Consider the following 13253-nt stretch of genomic DNA (forward strand, 5'->3'; position numbering starts at 1 on the left):
GGCGCCTGCCTTTGGCCCAGGGCGTGATCCTGGAGACCCGGGATCGAATCCCATATCGGGCTCCCGATGCATGGAGCCTGCTTCTCCCTCTGCCTGTGTCTCTGCCTCTCTCTCTCTCTCTGTGACTATCATAAGTAAATAAATAAAAATTTAAAAAAAAAAAAAAAAAAGTTTCCTAATTCTGCTTAAGTGCTGCCAATGAATTTGGGAGCTGCTTTTTTGGAGAGGAGGGACATATATTTTTAATATTATATACTGTACTAAGCTTTATGCTGTAATTTTTAATGAAATTACAAATTGGGAATATAAAAATGTTTGAGATTTTTAATATATGCCTTTTCTGAGGCATGTACAAATATTTTCCACATGAATATACAACATGAATTAATCTAACACATAATGATAAGGTTTTATTTACTGAAGATGGCAAATCTTTTGTGGAACAGAAACGGGTAACATTTGTTTAAGTAGATTATGAATGACTTTGCTATGTGATTCTTATCATATTGCACTTAAAAAACTAGCTTTCAAGGGTTTTTTAAGAATTCTTTTAAGGCAAAATTAATCAGAATTTCTCCAAATATAGAATTATCCCTCAAAGATTGTTTCCTATAGGAAAAAAATAAAAGCTATCAAGAAGAAAATAAGACAGTTTTAGGAAAAGGAATCTAGGGTTGTTGTTCATTCACTAAATGTGATTTCTGTATAATAGCTGTTTGAACTTTTATAATAAAGGGTTTAACGAACTTATACATAAAAAAGCAAACTACAGGTATCCCCTGCTTTTGCAAAGTTTGTGTTATGCCACTTTGCTTTTATAAAATGTCTACATTAGACAGTACCTGTTTTCAATGCCCAAAAGATGTTTTGCTTTTACAAAAAAACAGAGAAAATAGCATTCAGTGTTTGTTTTGCAGCAAGTACTATAGAGTCTGTGCACACCGCAAGCAGCAAGAGTGCCCCACCAACCTCCTTCCAAGGAAGTACACTCAGCATCTCAGCATCAAGCCAGAGTTTTGAACTATGTCTGTGAGCATCTGTGCTTTATCTCAATTTATTTTGTCCATTCATTAGCAAGATGTGTCCTAAGGTATCTGAAAAAAGCCTATGAGAGGTGATTCTTGGAGTCTGGGAATGCTAAATAATTTTTTCCATATAAATGAATGGTAATGGCTTCTTCACTTTATGCTATCTGGCTTATAAAAGGTTTCATAGGAACAGTCTACTTTTGGATAGTGAGGGAAACTGGCAATTATATGCTCATGCAGAAGATACTTTCATTTTGACAAAGATGTCTTAGAACAAAGAAAAGTTTTCTTATAAATGTTTAACAAAGATACATTGGAATTCATAACATGTCTAGAATGTAAATAAGTGACTGATTTACTTTAAAAAATAATGATCTAAAATATAGTCAGTGGAAGAGATTTCTCCATCTTGTTGGATCACAAGACCCTTTAAAACTTTTTGCTAATCTATAGGGGGCCACAGTTCAAAGATTATGACTCAGTAGGTACATATGAATTATAAGCATTCTATGATTCATTAAAATAGATCTTTATCTTAAAGTGAGGAAAAATCCAATAATAAAGCATTAATGCATAAGCAATACTCACCAGTACCGAAATTTTGAACCTAATGTAAAATAATGTGCAAAAAAATTCTTTTGAGGTGGAAGTGGTCTGTCCAAACGGAAGAATGTGTGATGTTCTACACATGCTTTCCACAAATTTTTGCATGCTCTGTAATTCACCATATTAAATCCCAATAATGTTTCTCTAGATTCATGCTGTAATAAATGACAAAATGCAGAGAATACCAGTAAAATATCAGAATCTAATGCTCCATTTAGTTTACTTTCTACAGATAAATAATCTAGCCTTACAAATAACTAATCCTTAAAGAATAGTACCTTCTTTTGCTTACCCAATAAAAAAGCAGTAACATAAATGGAAAGGTTTGCAAAATGTGAATCTCACCTCATTCAGTAATATTAATGACTTTTAGGACTTTAATTTTAGAATATAGTTAGAAATAAGTTTAAGAATTGATACATATCTGTTTTCAAAACTTACTAGCTATAATTCTATATCAAACTGTAATATTGGCCCATGAATTAAACTTTAAGATATATCATCACATCTTTTAAAAATATCTCGAAATTTGTAAATCTGTCTAGATTGTCAGTACATAGGTATATTCACTCATCACTTCTGAACACTATTATGCAACTCAAATTTTAACATAATACAGACATTTCTTTAATTTTTCTCTAAAAGACTGGTACAAATTACTATTTATATGGTTTCACTGAAGTAAACCATATAAAGGCATGCATGTTTTAAGTGTACAGCTCTGGTTTTCATATAATGATATGAACATTTAACATCCAACCAGAGCAAGAAATGGATTATTACTAGCAACTCTGAAGTATTCTTTATGTCCCCTTTCTACCAGATTATCTTTGCAAAGGTAATCCCTCTTCTTTTATCACCATTGATTGGTTATAACTGTTTTTGAACTTTATATATATATATAGAATCATATATATATGTCTTTACGTCTGGTTGTTTTGTTGAGTATTATGTTTTTATATTCATCCATATGGTTATGAAAATAATTTTCATTCTATCATATTCATTCTGTCACATGAATATACCAGTTTATTTATCCATTTGGCATTGAAAGACATCTGAAGTTTCCAGTTTGAGGATATTTGTGTGCATTTCTGTTACTGGATCATAAGATTATGTGCTCATCTTCAGTAGATAATGCCCAACAGTTTTCCAAAATGGTTAGATCAATATGCACTCCCCTCCATCAGCAGTATATCCTCCAAATACTTACCAACCACTGGCTTATCAAACTTTTCATTATACTATTATCACGATTCTGGTGGATCACATTTTGGTTATAATTTATATTTCCCTGATGATTAGTGAGGTTCAACACCTTCCTATGTTCCTAGTCATGTGGATGTTCTCATTTCTGAAGTATCTGTTTAAATCAGCAGCGTATTTTTGGATTGAGTTCGACATATAACCAAGGATGTGGTCCCCGTGTGTGCACCCATGTGTATTATATACATACTCTGTGCCACTTCCCTCCCTTAATGATGTCTTTTGATGGATACAGTTTTTAATTTTAACACAGTCTAAGTGAATGATCTTTTCTTTAAAGGTTTTCTATTCCTTTGATAGAAATGTTTGACTATCAAAAGATATATTTCCATAATGAAACTACAGTAAGATGCCCATGTATAAATATTAAACTACTATGTTAGAAGATAATATGCTTAGAATACTATTTTTTCATCACCAAAGAGTTAATTGTGCTTAACAGTGGAATTGTGTTTAACAGTAGGCCCCAATAGTTTACATATTGTACCACATGCCATAAATAATGCAAAATGACAGAGAAGGTCTTACACAGAGGAGCATGCAGAAATGCCTCTCAGGAAAAGCAACATCTAAGAATCAAACATATTTCTGACATTTTTGCATACTTCAAAAATTTTAGGTGTGATTTGGACTTTCTACTAATTGTATTTGGGCAACTTGTAACAAATTTGCAACAAAATCCACTTTCCACATTTTATAAACAATAGATAAAAATGTTATATTGAAAGAAAAGTAGTTTCTATAATGTTTGGGTATTTAAGTATAAGACATGTTTCAGAGAAAAACATTAACAAGGCAACACTGCAGACTATGACTATTTACAGTCTTTAATCAGTAGTTAGATGACTTTTGTTGATCTAACTACTGTGGCTAAACACGTTCCTAATGATATATTACCTTGGAGAATAGTTGTGAGGATTAAATGACACGAAAATAGCTGTATAATTATCAGATACATACTATGACCTCAATCAATGTTAATACCATAATTATTATCGCCAATAATGATAGTATCATTAATGGGGAAAATCTAGAACTGACTTCTACATTGTCTTCTAACAATATAATAATTTAAAGTAAAATATTTGTTCTCTAGCTTCCAGGTGTTTTGAAACATGTATAAAAATTTTCATTAGCAGTATTAGTCATAATAGCTACAACCTGGTAATGCCAAAATTGTCCACTAACATAAAAATGAATAATTTATGGTTTATTCACTCGATATAATACCATACAGCAATAGAACTATTGCTATGTACAATATGAATGAACCTCACAATATTAAGGTTACAATGTAGACAAAAAGTGAACATTATGTATGACTGCATTCTTTAAAGTTCAAAAATAAGCAAACTAATCCACAATGAAACAAATGAGAATAGTATTTATCTTTTGGAAAGGTTAATAATAACAAATGGGCATCAGTTCCAATAGCAATAATACCAAGGCAGTAGTAATGTTCTACATATTAATACTGCATATATATTATATATCTATCAATCAAATACTATCCTTAATATTTGTATACTTTCCTGTGGAATTCAATAAAATAATAGAAAAAAAGTTCATAGTTTGTGAGTATAAATGATAAACCATAGTCAGATTATTACCCTGATAAAACACAGCTGATTCAAGTATTTTAAAGATTTCAAATACATTTTATACACATGCACACACACACAACCATCTTGAAATCTGCATTAATTTGTTAAGATTTATAAGAAATCATTTAAAGCAAAAGATAAAAATGAGTTTAAGTCAATTAAATAGATAAAATAATTTACAAGGTGAACTCTTTCCAACGCTGTACTTTCCATGATAACTTAATGTACTGTATTCAATATGTAAAAAGGACATCAGCATTCCCACAAAGGGAGGAAATATACTATACATTCATGACCTAGAAACAAAACTAAACACTCAGTTTCCCTAAAAGAAAATGAGCTTATATATGAAAAGAAATGCTGTTGATTAGTACGGGGGGGGGGGGGGGGGGGGGGGGAATATATATGAAAAAATGCTCAGTTATTACCTTTATGAATAGACCTTGACAACTGACAATGAACATCATGATTCAGATTAGAATAGACCTTGACAACTGACAATGAACATCATGATTCAGATTAGTTTCAAAGCTCAAAAGAGAGTAGAAGAACTTTAAATCAGAATCACATGGAAATTAACAATGTTCTAAAATGTGAATTAACTCAGTAGTCAGTTATCAACATTAGTAGTAATTTCACTCATACTAAAAGTGTGGCCATGAAGAACTTCATTTCTTAAGACTTCATTTACATAAATATTAAGTTCACATAAATGTTATTTTTATGAATACTATATTTATAAATATATTCACTTATATTAATAATTATTAGATCAATACTCACCACTTCTTTTCTAAGTTGAATAAAAAACTGTTTGCACTTAAAAGAAATTTTTACAATCTTCAACCTGGATTAAGAGAATGAATTGGGAGTATTTAAAATACTGAATAAATATAAAAACATTAACTTAAAATAATACAAAAATCTTTTAGCTCTATATTCAATAATATCTAAACATTCAATCATATATATACCCATTATATAAGAAATCTAAAGATTTTGGTGCTTCATGAAAAACTAGAATCTATCAACTGAACAAAGTTTTATCAGTATATTTGCTGTGAACTATTCTATCTTTTCCAATTTTATATCTAGAGAAATACATAAAAACACATACCACAAATTAAAATTTCAAGATATACCAAAAACTACAAGTCCTTTTCTGGTTCTGTAAGGAGCTTAGAAATCACCACTCCACTGTAATAAGTAAAAAAAAAAAAAAACTCAACATATTCTTCTTGGATTCACAAGAGAGGGGAGGGCACAGGGTAAAATGCTACACCGAAGATTTGAGAGACCAATGGGTGAGTAACAGAGAATTGCAGCTTATCAGAGCACAGACTCACAAGCAGAAACTGCTGGAGGAACTAGTGCCAGGGTAGGAAAACCTGAACTGTAATTTAAGAACTGTTGGAGGCTACGTGTGGACATATTCAACAGTGATAAAAGCTCCAGAGGGACACTGTTGCGGGAAGGGGAGGACCTCCTGCAATGTTGTTTATCTCTAGGAGCCCAATCAGACTCCCTTGGTAAATATCAGAGAAAAATACCCTTGGGTTTCCGGCTAGGGAAGGGGAAAAGAAGCCATCTTGAAATATACTGGAGCACTCTGTTCTTAAGAAGGTCAGCCTTTAGCAGAAACTAGTTAACCAAATCCTCATCTGCTGGGGTATTACTAGAGCTTAACCAACCTGGGGAAGCCTACTCAACTCCCACTCACTCTAGCCATCCTATCCCACCTAGCAGGGAGGAAAAAACCCCAAAGAAACACTTGTGAAACTCAGTCTAGAGGAAAAGGCTCACTAAAACACTAAGAGCTAGTCACAGGACACAGAACACTTGCCAATCCCCCTACACCTCACAACAACATTACTAAGGGCCTATTTATAGCACTTCCTTTTACTGGAATATCATGTCTGGCTATCAAAAAATTACAAGGCAAACCGAAAAGCAAAAACATGATGTGAAGAGACAGAACAGAACCAGACATGGAAGGGATGCTGGAATTATGAGACTGGGAGTTTAAAACAATTATGATTAATATGCTAAGGGCGCTAATGGATAAAGCAAAAAGCACGTAAGAACAGATGGGCAATGTAAATCTAAGCACAGAGATGGAAATCATTAGAAAGACACCCCTCCAAATCTATGGGTAAAAAACACTATCACAGAAAATACTTTTCCTGACCTTATTAGTACACTGGACACAGCTAAGGAAATCATTTCAAAGGCAGATGATACATCAATAAAATCCTCAAAACCCCGAAAGCAAAGACTAAAGGACAAATACACTATCCAAGAAGTATGAGACAACTACAAAAGATGTGACATACAGTAACATATGATAATGGAAGTAACAAGAGAAGAGAAATGTAACAGAAGAAATGTTTGACACAAAAATGACTAAGGAACTTCTGCAAACTAACATCAAGCGGCAAACCACAGATCAAGGAAGTTCAGAGAACACAAGCAGGATAGATGCCTTAAAAAACCACACCTAGGTCTATCACTTTTAAACTATAACAAATCAAAGACAAAGAAAAAGATCTTAAAAGAAGCCAGAAGAAAAAACATCTCACCTACAGAGGCACAAAGGTAAGAAAAGGTATATCCAATTTCTCTGAAATCATGACGCAAGAAGACAGCAGAGTGAAGTATTTAAAGTGTTGAGAGAAAAAAAGGCATCAACCCAAAATTTCATATTCTGTGAAATTATCCCTCAAAAATGAATGAGAAATAAAGACTTTCTCAAATAAAAATTGGGGGAATTTGTTGCCATGAGACCTACCTTGCAAGAAATGTAAAAAGAAAAATAATAAAGGCCAGAAACTTGGATCAATATGAAGAGGAAAAACACTGAAAAAAGGACTAAGTGATGATAAATGGTAAAATAAAAACTTGGTTATTCTTATTCTTAACTGATCTAACATCAGTTAGATCAGTTCAACATTTTGAACAAACGTATAACAGTTTGTTCAAAATAATAAAAGTAACAATGTATACAATTATATATGTACTTATCCTATCCATAGAATTATATATGTTACATGCTTATATGTTAGTGAAATGATTGACAGCAATGATACAAGGGACAGGAAATTAGTATTATTTTCTAATTGTTATAGGACATTCACACTACCCGTGACATGATATACTATTATTTGAAAGTAGACTTGGATTAATATAAATATAATTGCAAACTCTAGAGTAACCACTAAAAAAAAAAAAAAAAAAAAAAAGGCAAAATAAGTAAAAATGATAAGCTAAGGACAGAAAAGAAAACCACAATAAAATGCTCAATTAAAAAACATATGGCAGAAAAAGAATGAAATACAAAAATGGAAACAAGAGCAACAAAGATAACATAGTAATGAATATAGTAGATATTAATACAAACATATAAAAAATGCTTTAAAATGCCATTGGACAGGCTCCTGGGCGGTTCAGTCAGTTAAACATCTGTCTTTGGCTGAGATCATGATTCTGGGGGTTCCTGGGATCAAGCCCCATGTTGGGCTACTTGCTCAGTGGGGAGTCTGCTTCTCCATCTCTTTGCCCCCCACTTGTGCTCTCTCTAGCTTTCCCTCTCTCTCAAATAAATAAAATCTTAAAAAGAATGTTAATGGGCTACAGATGTCCATCAACAGATGAACAGATAAAGATGTGGTGTATCTATACAATGGAATATTACTCAGCCATCAACAAAATGAAATCTTGATATTTGCAATGATGTTGATGGAACTAGAGGGTATTATGCTAAGTGAACTAAGTCAATTAGAGAAAGACAATTATCATATGACCTCACTCATAAGAAGAATTTAAGAAACAAGTAATAGGAGTAAAGAGGAAGGGAGGGAAAAATAAAACAAGATGAAATCAGAGAGGGAGACAAACCGTAAGAGACTCTTAACCACAGGAAACAAACTAAGGGTTGAGGGAAGTGGGGTAGGGGGATTGGGTAACTGGGTGATAGGCATTATGGAGGGCACATGATGTAATGAGCACTGGGTGTTATATACAGCTGATGAGTCACTGAACTCTATCTCTGAAACTAATATTAAATACACTATATGTTAATTGAATGTACATTAAATTTTAAAAATTAATAATAAAATATCAATGGGCTAAATGTAACAAAAGACATCAGAGTGGATCAAAAAAACAAGACACAACAATATTTTATTTAAATATGAAGACATATATAGGTTAAATGTAAACAGATGTACAAAAAAATACCTGTTAAGACTAAAAAAAAAAGCAGGAGTACTAGGGATCTAATGTACATCATGGTGAATATAGTTAATAATACTGTATTGTACATTTGAATGTTGTTAAAAGATCTTAAAAGTTCTCATCATGAGGAAAAATAATTTTAACTATGCGTAGTGATGAATACTGTTCAGATTTACAGTAATAACCATTGTGCAATATATAGAAATATTGAATCATTATTGTACACTTGAAAATAACATAATGTTATATGTCAATTATACCTCAAAAAAGAATGAAAGAAAAAAAGGGCTCTAATAATTTCAAAAAGAACAGACTTTAAAGCAAATATCAATTAATATAAACAGACACATTGAAAGATTAAAAAAAAAATCAGTTATATATGCCAAATAAGCATTTGACAAAATCCAACAACGATTCATGATGAAAACTCCCACTATATAGTAGGAAGACAGTGAAACTTTCTCCACTTGATAAAAGACTTTCTTAAAAAACCCTACAGCTAACATTATACTTAATAATGGTGAAAAACTAGAGATTTTACTACTAAGTAAAGAAAAGATGTTTCAGTTCACCACTCCTTTTCCACACCATATGAGAATTCCATGCTAATACAATTAAGGCACAAAAAGGGAATGAAAGATACAGATTTGGAAGGAAGACATAAACCTTAACTCACAGATGACACGATCACTTATGTGGAAGATCCAAGAGAATTGACAAATTCCTGGAACTAATAAGCAATTATAGCAAGGTGCAGGACATAAGATTAATACCAAAAGTCTATTTCTTTTTTTTTTTTTTTTCAAAAGTCTATTTCTTTCCTGTATGTCAATAATGAACAGTAGAATTTGAAAACACCATAAACAAGATTTAAATTAGAACCCTCAAAAATGAAATACTTATACATAAATCTAAAAAATATGTATTAGAATTATAGGAGGAAAACCACAAAACTCTAATGAATAAAATCAAAGAACTAAATAAATATAAAGACACTCTGTATTTCTGGATAGGAATAATCAGTACTGTGAAGATGTCAATTCCCACTTTCAGAATGTCTGAAATCTCAGTCAAAATCCCACCGTTATTTTGTGGATATTGACGAATTGATTTTAAAGTTTATATGGAGAGGGAAAAAAACCCACAATTGGTATTGTAGTATTGAAAGAGAATACGAGAGTTGGAAGACTGAGATCACCCAATCTATACTTTAAAGCTACAGTAATGAAAACAGTATGGTACCGGTACAAGAATAGACAAAATAGATCAATGAAACAGAATGAAGAACCCAGGAATAAGCCCCCATAAATACATTCAAATGATTTCTGAAAAAGATGCAAAAGCAATACAATGTAGCAAAGACAGTTTCTCCAACAAATGGTGCTGGAACAAGTCAACATTCAAGAACACAAATATGAATCTAGACAAAGACAGTATATGCTTCACAAAAAATAAAAATGGATCAGAGACCTAAATGTAAAATTAAAGGCATAAAACTACTAAAAGATAACACAGGAGAAAACTTAGATGACCTTAGATGTGATGACGCTTTTTTAGCTAGAACACCAAAAATATGATCCATAAAAGAAATAATAAGCTGGATTTCATTAAAATTAAAAGCTTTTGTTCTGTGAAAGACCATATAAAGTAAAGTAAGACAAAACAAAGAAGAAAATATCTGTAGAAGACACATCGGAGAAAGGGTTATTATCCAAAATATTCAAAGAACTCTTAAAACTCAGTAATAATAAAACCCAATAAAAAATTAACCAAAGACCGTAACAGACACCTCACTACAAAAGATATAGAGAGCAGATAAGCATAGGAAAAGACACTTCAGATCATGCCAACATGCATATTAAAGCAATGATACACCACGACATACCTATAAAATGGCCAAAACCCAGAATACTAATAATATTAAATGCTGGTGAGGATGTGGATCAACAGGAGTTCTCATTCATTTTGATGGGAATGAAAAATGGTATAGTTATTTTGGTGGATAGTTTGTCAGTTTCTTATAAAGCTAAACATACTTGTACCATACATCCAGCAATTGCACTCCTTGGTATTTACTCAAAGGAAACAGGAATATATACATATACGCTATATATATATATATATATATATATATATATATATATATATATATACACACACACACACACACACACACACATATATATATACACAAAAAGCTGCACATAAGTATGAATAACAGTTTTATTAATAACTTCCAAAACCTGAAAGCTATCAAGATGTCCTTCAGTAGCGGATATATGAGTTAACTGTGGTACATACAGATAATGGAAAATTATCCAGCTCTACAAAAAATGTTGTATCAAAGCCAAGAAAAGATGGAGAAGAAACTTAACTTCATGTAACAAGTAAAGGACGTTAATCTGAAAAGGCTATGATTCCAATCATACAAAAAAAGGGCAAAACTATGAAAAAAGAGAATAGTACGTGATAGAAGTCAATGGGAGAGATTGTGGGGCATGAAGAATTATTAAAGAAAAAAAATTAGAGATGCCTGGGTGGCTCGGCGGTTGGGCATCAGCCTTTGGCTCAGGGTGTGATCCTGAAGTGCCAGGATCAAGTCCCACATCGAGTTTCCTGCATGGAGCCTGCTTCTCCCTCTGTCTATGTCTCTGCCTCTCTCTGTGTGTCTTTCATGAATAAATAAAATCTTTAAAAAATTATTCTGTAATGTATTATAATGATGGATAATACATCATTATATATTTATCCAAACCCATAGAACGTACACCACCAAGAGTGAACCCCACTGTAAACTATGGGCTCTGGGTAATTATGATGTGACAATATAAGTTCATCCTTAGTAAAAAATACACCATTATAAAGAGTAATGTTAATGGGGATAGGCTATACATGGGTCAGGTTAGGAGATATATGGAAATCTCTATATTCTTCTGAATTTTCTTATGAATTTAAAACTGCCTCCCAAAAACTTTATTTTTCTCCCAAAAACTTAATCTCAAAAAAATGAAATAAAACTATAAGCAATTTGGAGAAGAAATTTTTAACATTTCAAAATCTTATGGGACAACCTTTAAAATATTTTTTATTTAATATAAAAAAGCATAATGATGTTTTTATTTTTCCTTTCTATATTGCCTTTCTTCTTATATCCAAGTCATATAATCCTGTAAGAGGGGAGTTTTCAAAGTATCATTTATATAATCAGTATCAGCAAAATAGATTTGTCTTGTTTTTTTAACCTTTTAATAAATAATACGCAGATCCTGTTCTAGCCTTCATACCTAAGAGGCTAAGAGATTCAACCTTACTTGTCAAAATTTGCTTTGGGATCCTGGCCCAATCATCTAAGTAAATATTTTCATGGTAATGCAAAGTTTGGATATTTATGGCACTAATCATTTTAGAAACTCTCAGCAGAAGACAGAACAAAGATTTAAAAAGCTATGAAAGTATCCCTGAGCTCAGGGATCCCAGCCAAAAGGAAAAATATTAGAATATTCCGGGCTCCAGAAGGAAAAAAGAGGGAGAAGAGGACCAAGAGTTTATTTAAAGACATAACAGTGAATATCCTAAACCTGGGGAAAGACTTGGACACACAAGTCCATGGAACTAATAGATCACTGTAGTATCACAATGCAAAGAGGTCTTCTCCTAGATATATTATAATCAAACTATCAATAATCAATAATAAAGAATCTTAAAGGCAGCCAGGAAAAAGAATGTCACCTACAAAGGAGCCCTTTCTCAGTAGAAATCTTACAGGCCACGACAGAGTGGAAAGATACATTAAAAGGGTTGAAGATAAAAACTGATGACAAGACTACTTTATCTGGCAAAGTTATCCTTCAGATATGAAGGATAAATAAAAGCTTTCACAGACAAACAAAAGTTGAGGAATTCACCAACTCTAAGCTGGTGAAAGGAATTCTTCCAGTTGAAAAGATGCGAATCAGTGATGTAAAATATACAAAAAGTATACAACACACTGGGAAAGGCAAAAATTACAGTCAGACATAGAACATCCAAAACATAAAAAGCTCCATTTTGACAATACAAATATAAAACGAGGGGATCCCTGGGTGGCGCAGCGGTTTAGCGCCTGCCTTTGGCCCAGGGCGTGATCCTGGGGACCCGGGATCGAATCCCACGTCGGGCTTCCCGGTGCATGGAGCCTGCTTCTCCCTCTGCCTATGTCTCTGCCTCTCTCTCTCTCTGTGACTATCATAAATAAATAAAAATTAAAAAAAAAAAAAAAAAAAAAAAAAAACCAAATATAAAACGGAATAGTAAAAGGGTGAAGCCTTTGTGGGTGTTCCAAGATATGTTGGTATCAGTCTAATGAACTATTTTCCAAGATAAGTTGTTATCAGTCTAAAGTGAACTTTTTTATCTATAAAATAAGCTCCAATGTAACACAAAACAAAACAAAAACCTACAGTAAAATGACAAAAGGACGCACATCCCCTCAAGAAGACAGAAAAAAGATACTCCACCCAAGTGGAAACTAAGAAAA

The 13253-nt window shown here is 32.5% G+C and overlaps 1 protein-coding gene across 13 annotated transcripts in view; it reads right to left on the minus strand.

Annotated features, from left to right (window-relative positions):
* PTPN4 (protein tyrosine phosphatase non-receptor type 4) overlaps positions 1–13253 on the minus strand; it is a 208998-nt gene that overhangs the window by 58686 nt on the left and 137059 nt on the right. For all 13 annotated transcript variants that reach the window (XM_038564936.1, XM_038564934.1, XM_038564933.1 and 10 more), the window contains 2 exons: positions 5288–5351; positions 1617–1789 (listed from right to left, as the gene is read on the minus strand). In XM_038564936.1, coding sequence (XP_038420864.1) covers positions 1617–1789; positions 5288–5351 — 237 coding nt within the window. The remainder of the gene's footprint in view (positions 1–1616; positions 1790–5287; positions 5352–13253) is intronic.

The sequence above is a fragment of the Canis lupus genome, chromosome 19, assembly GCF_011100685.1.
Source record: "Canis lupus familiaris isolate Mischka breed German Shepherd chromosome 19, alternate assembly UU_Cfam_GSD_1.0, whole genome shotgun sequence".
Lineage (NCBI taxonomy): Eukaryota > Metazoa > Chordata > Mammalia > Carnivora > Canidae > Canis > Canis lupus.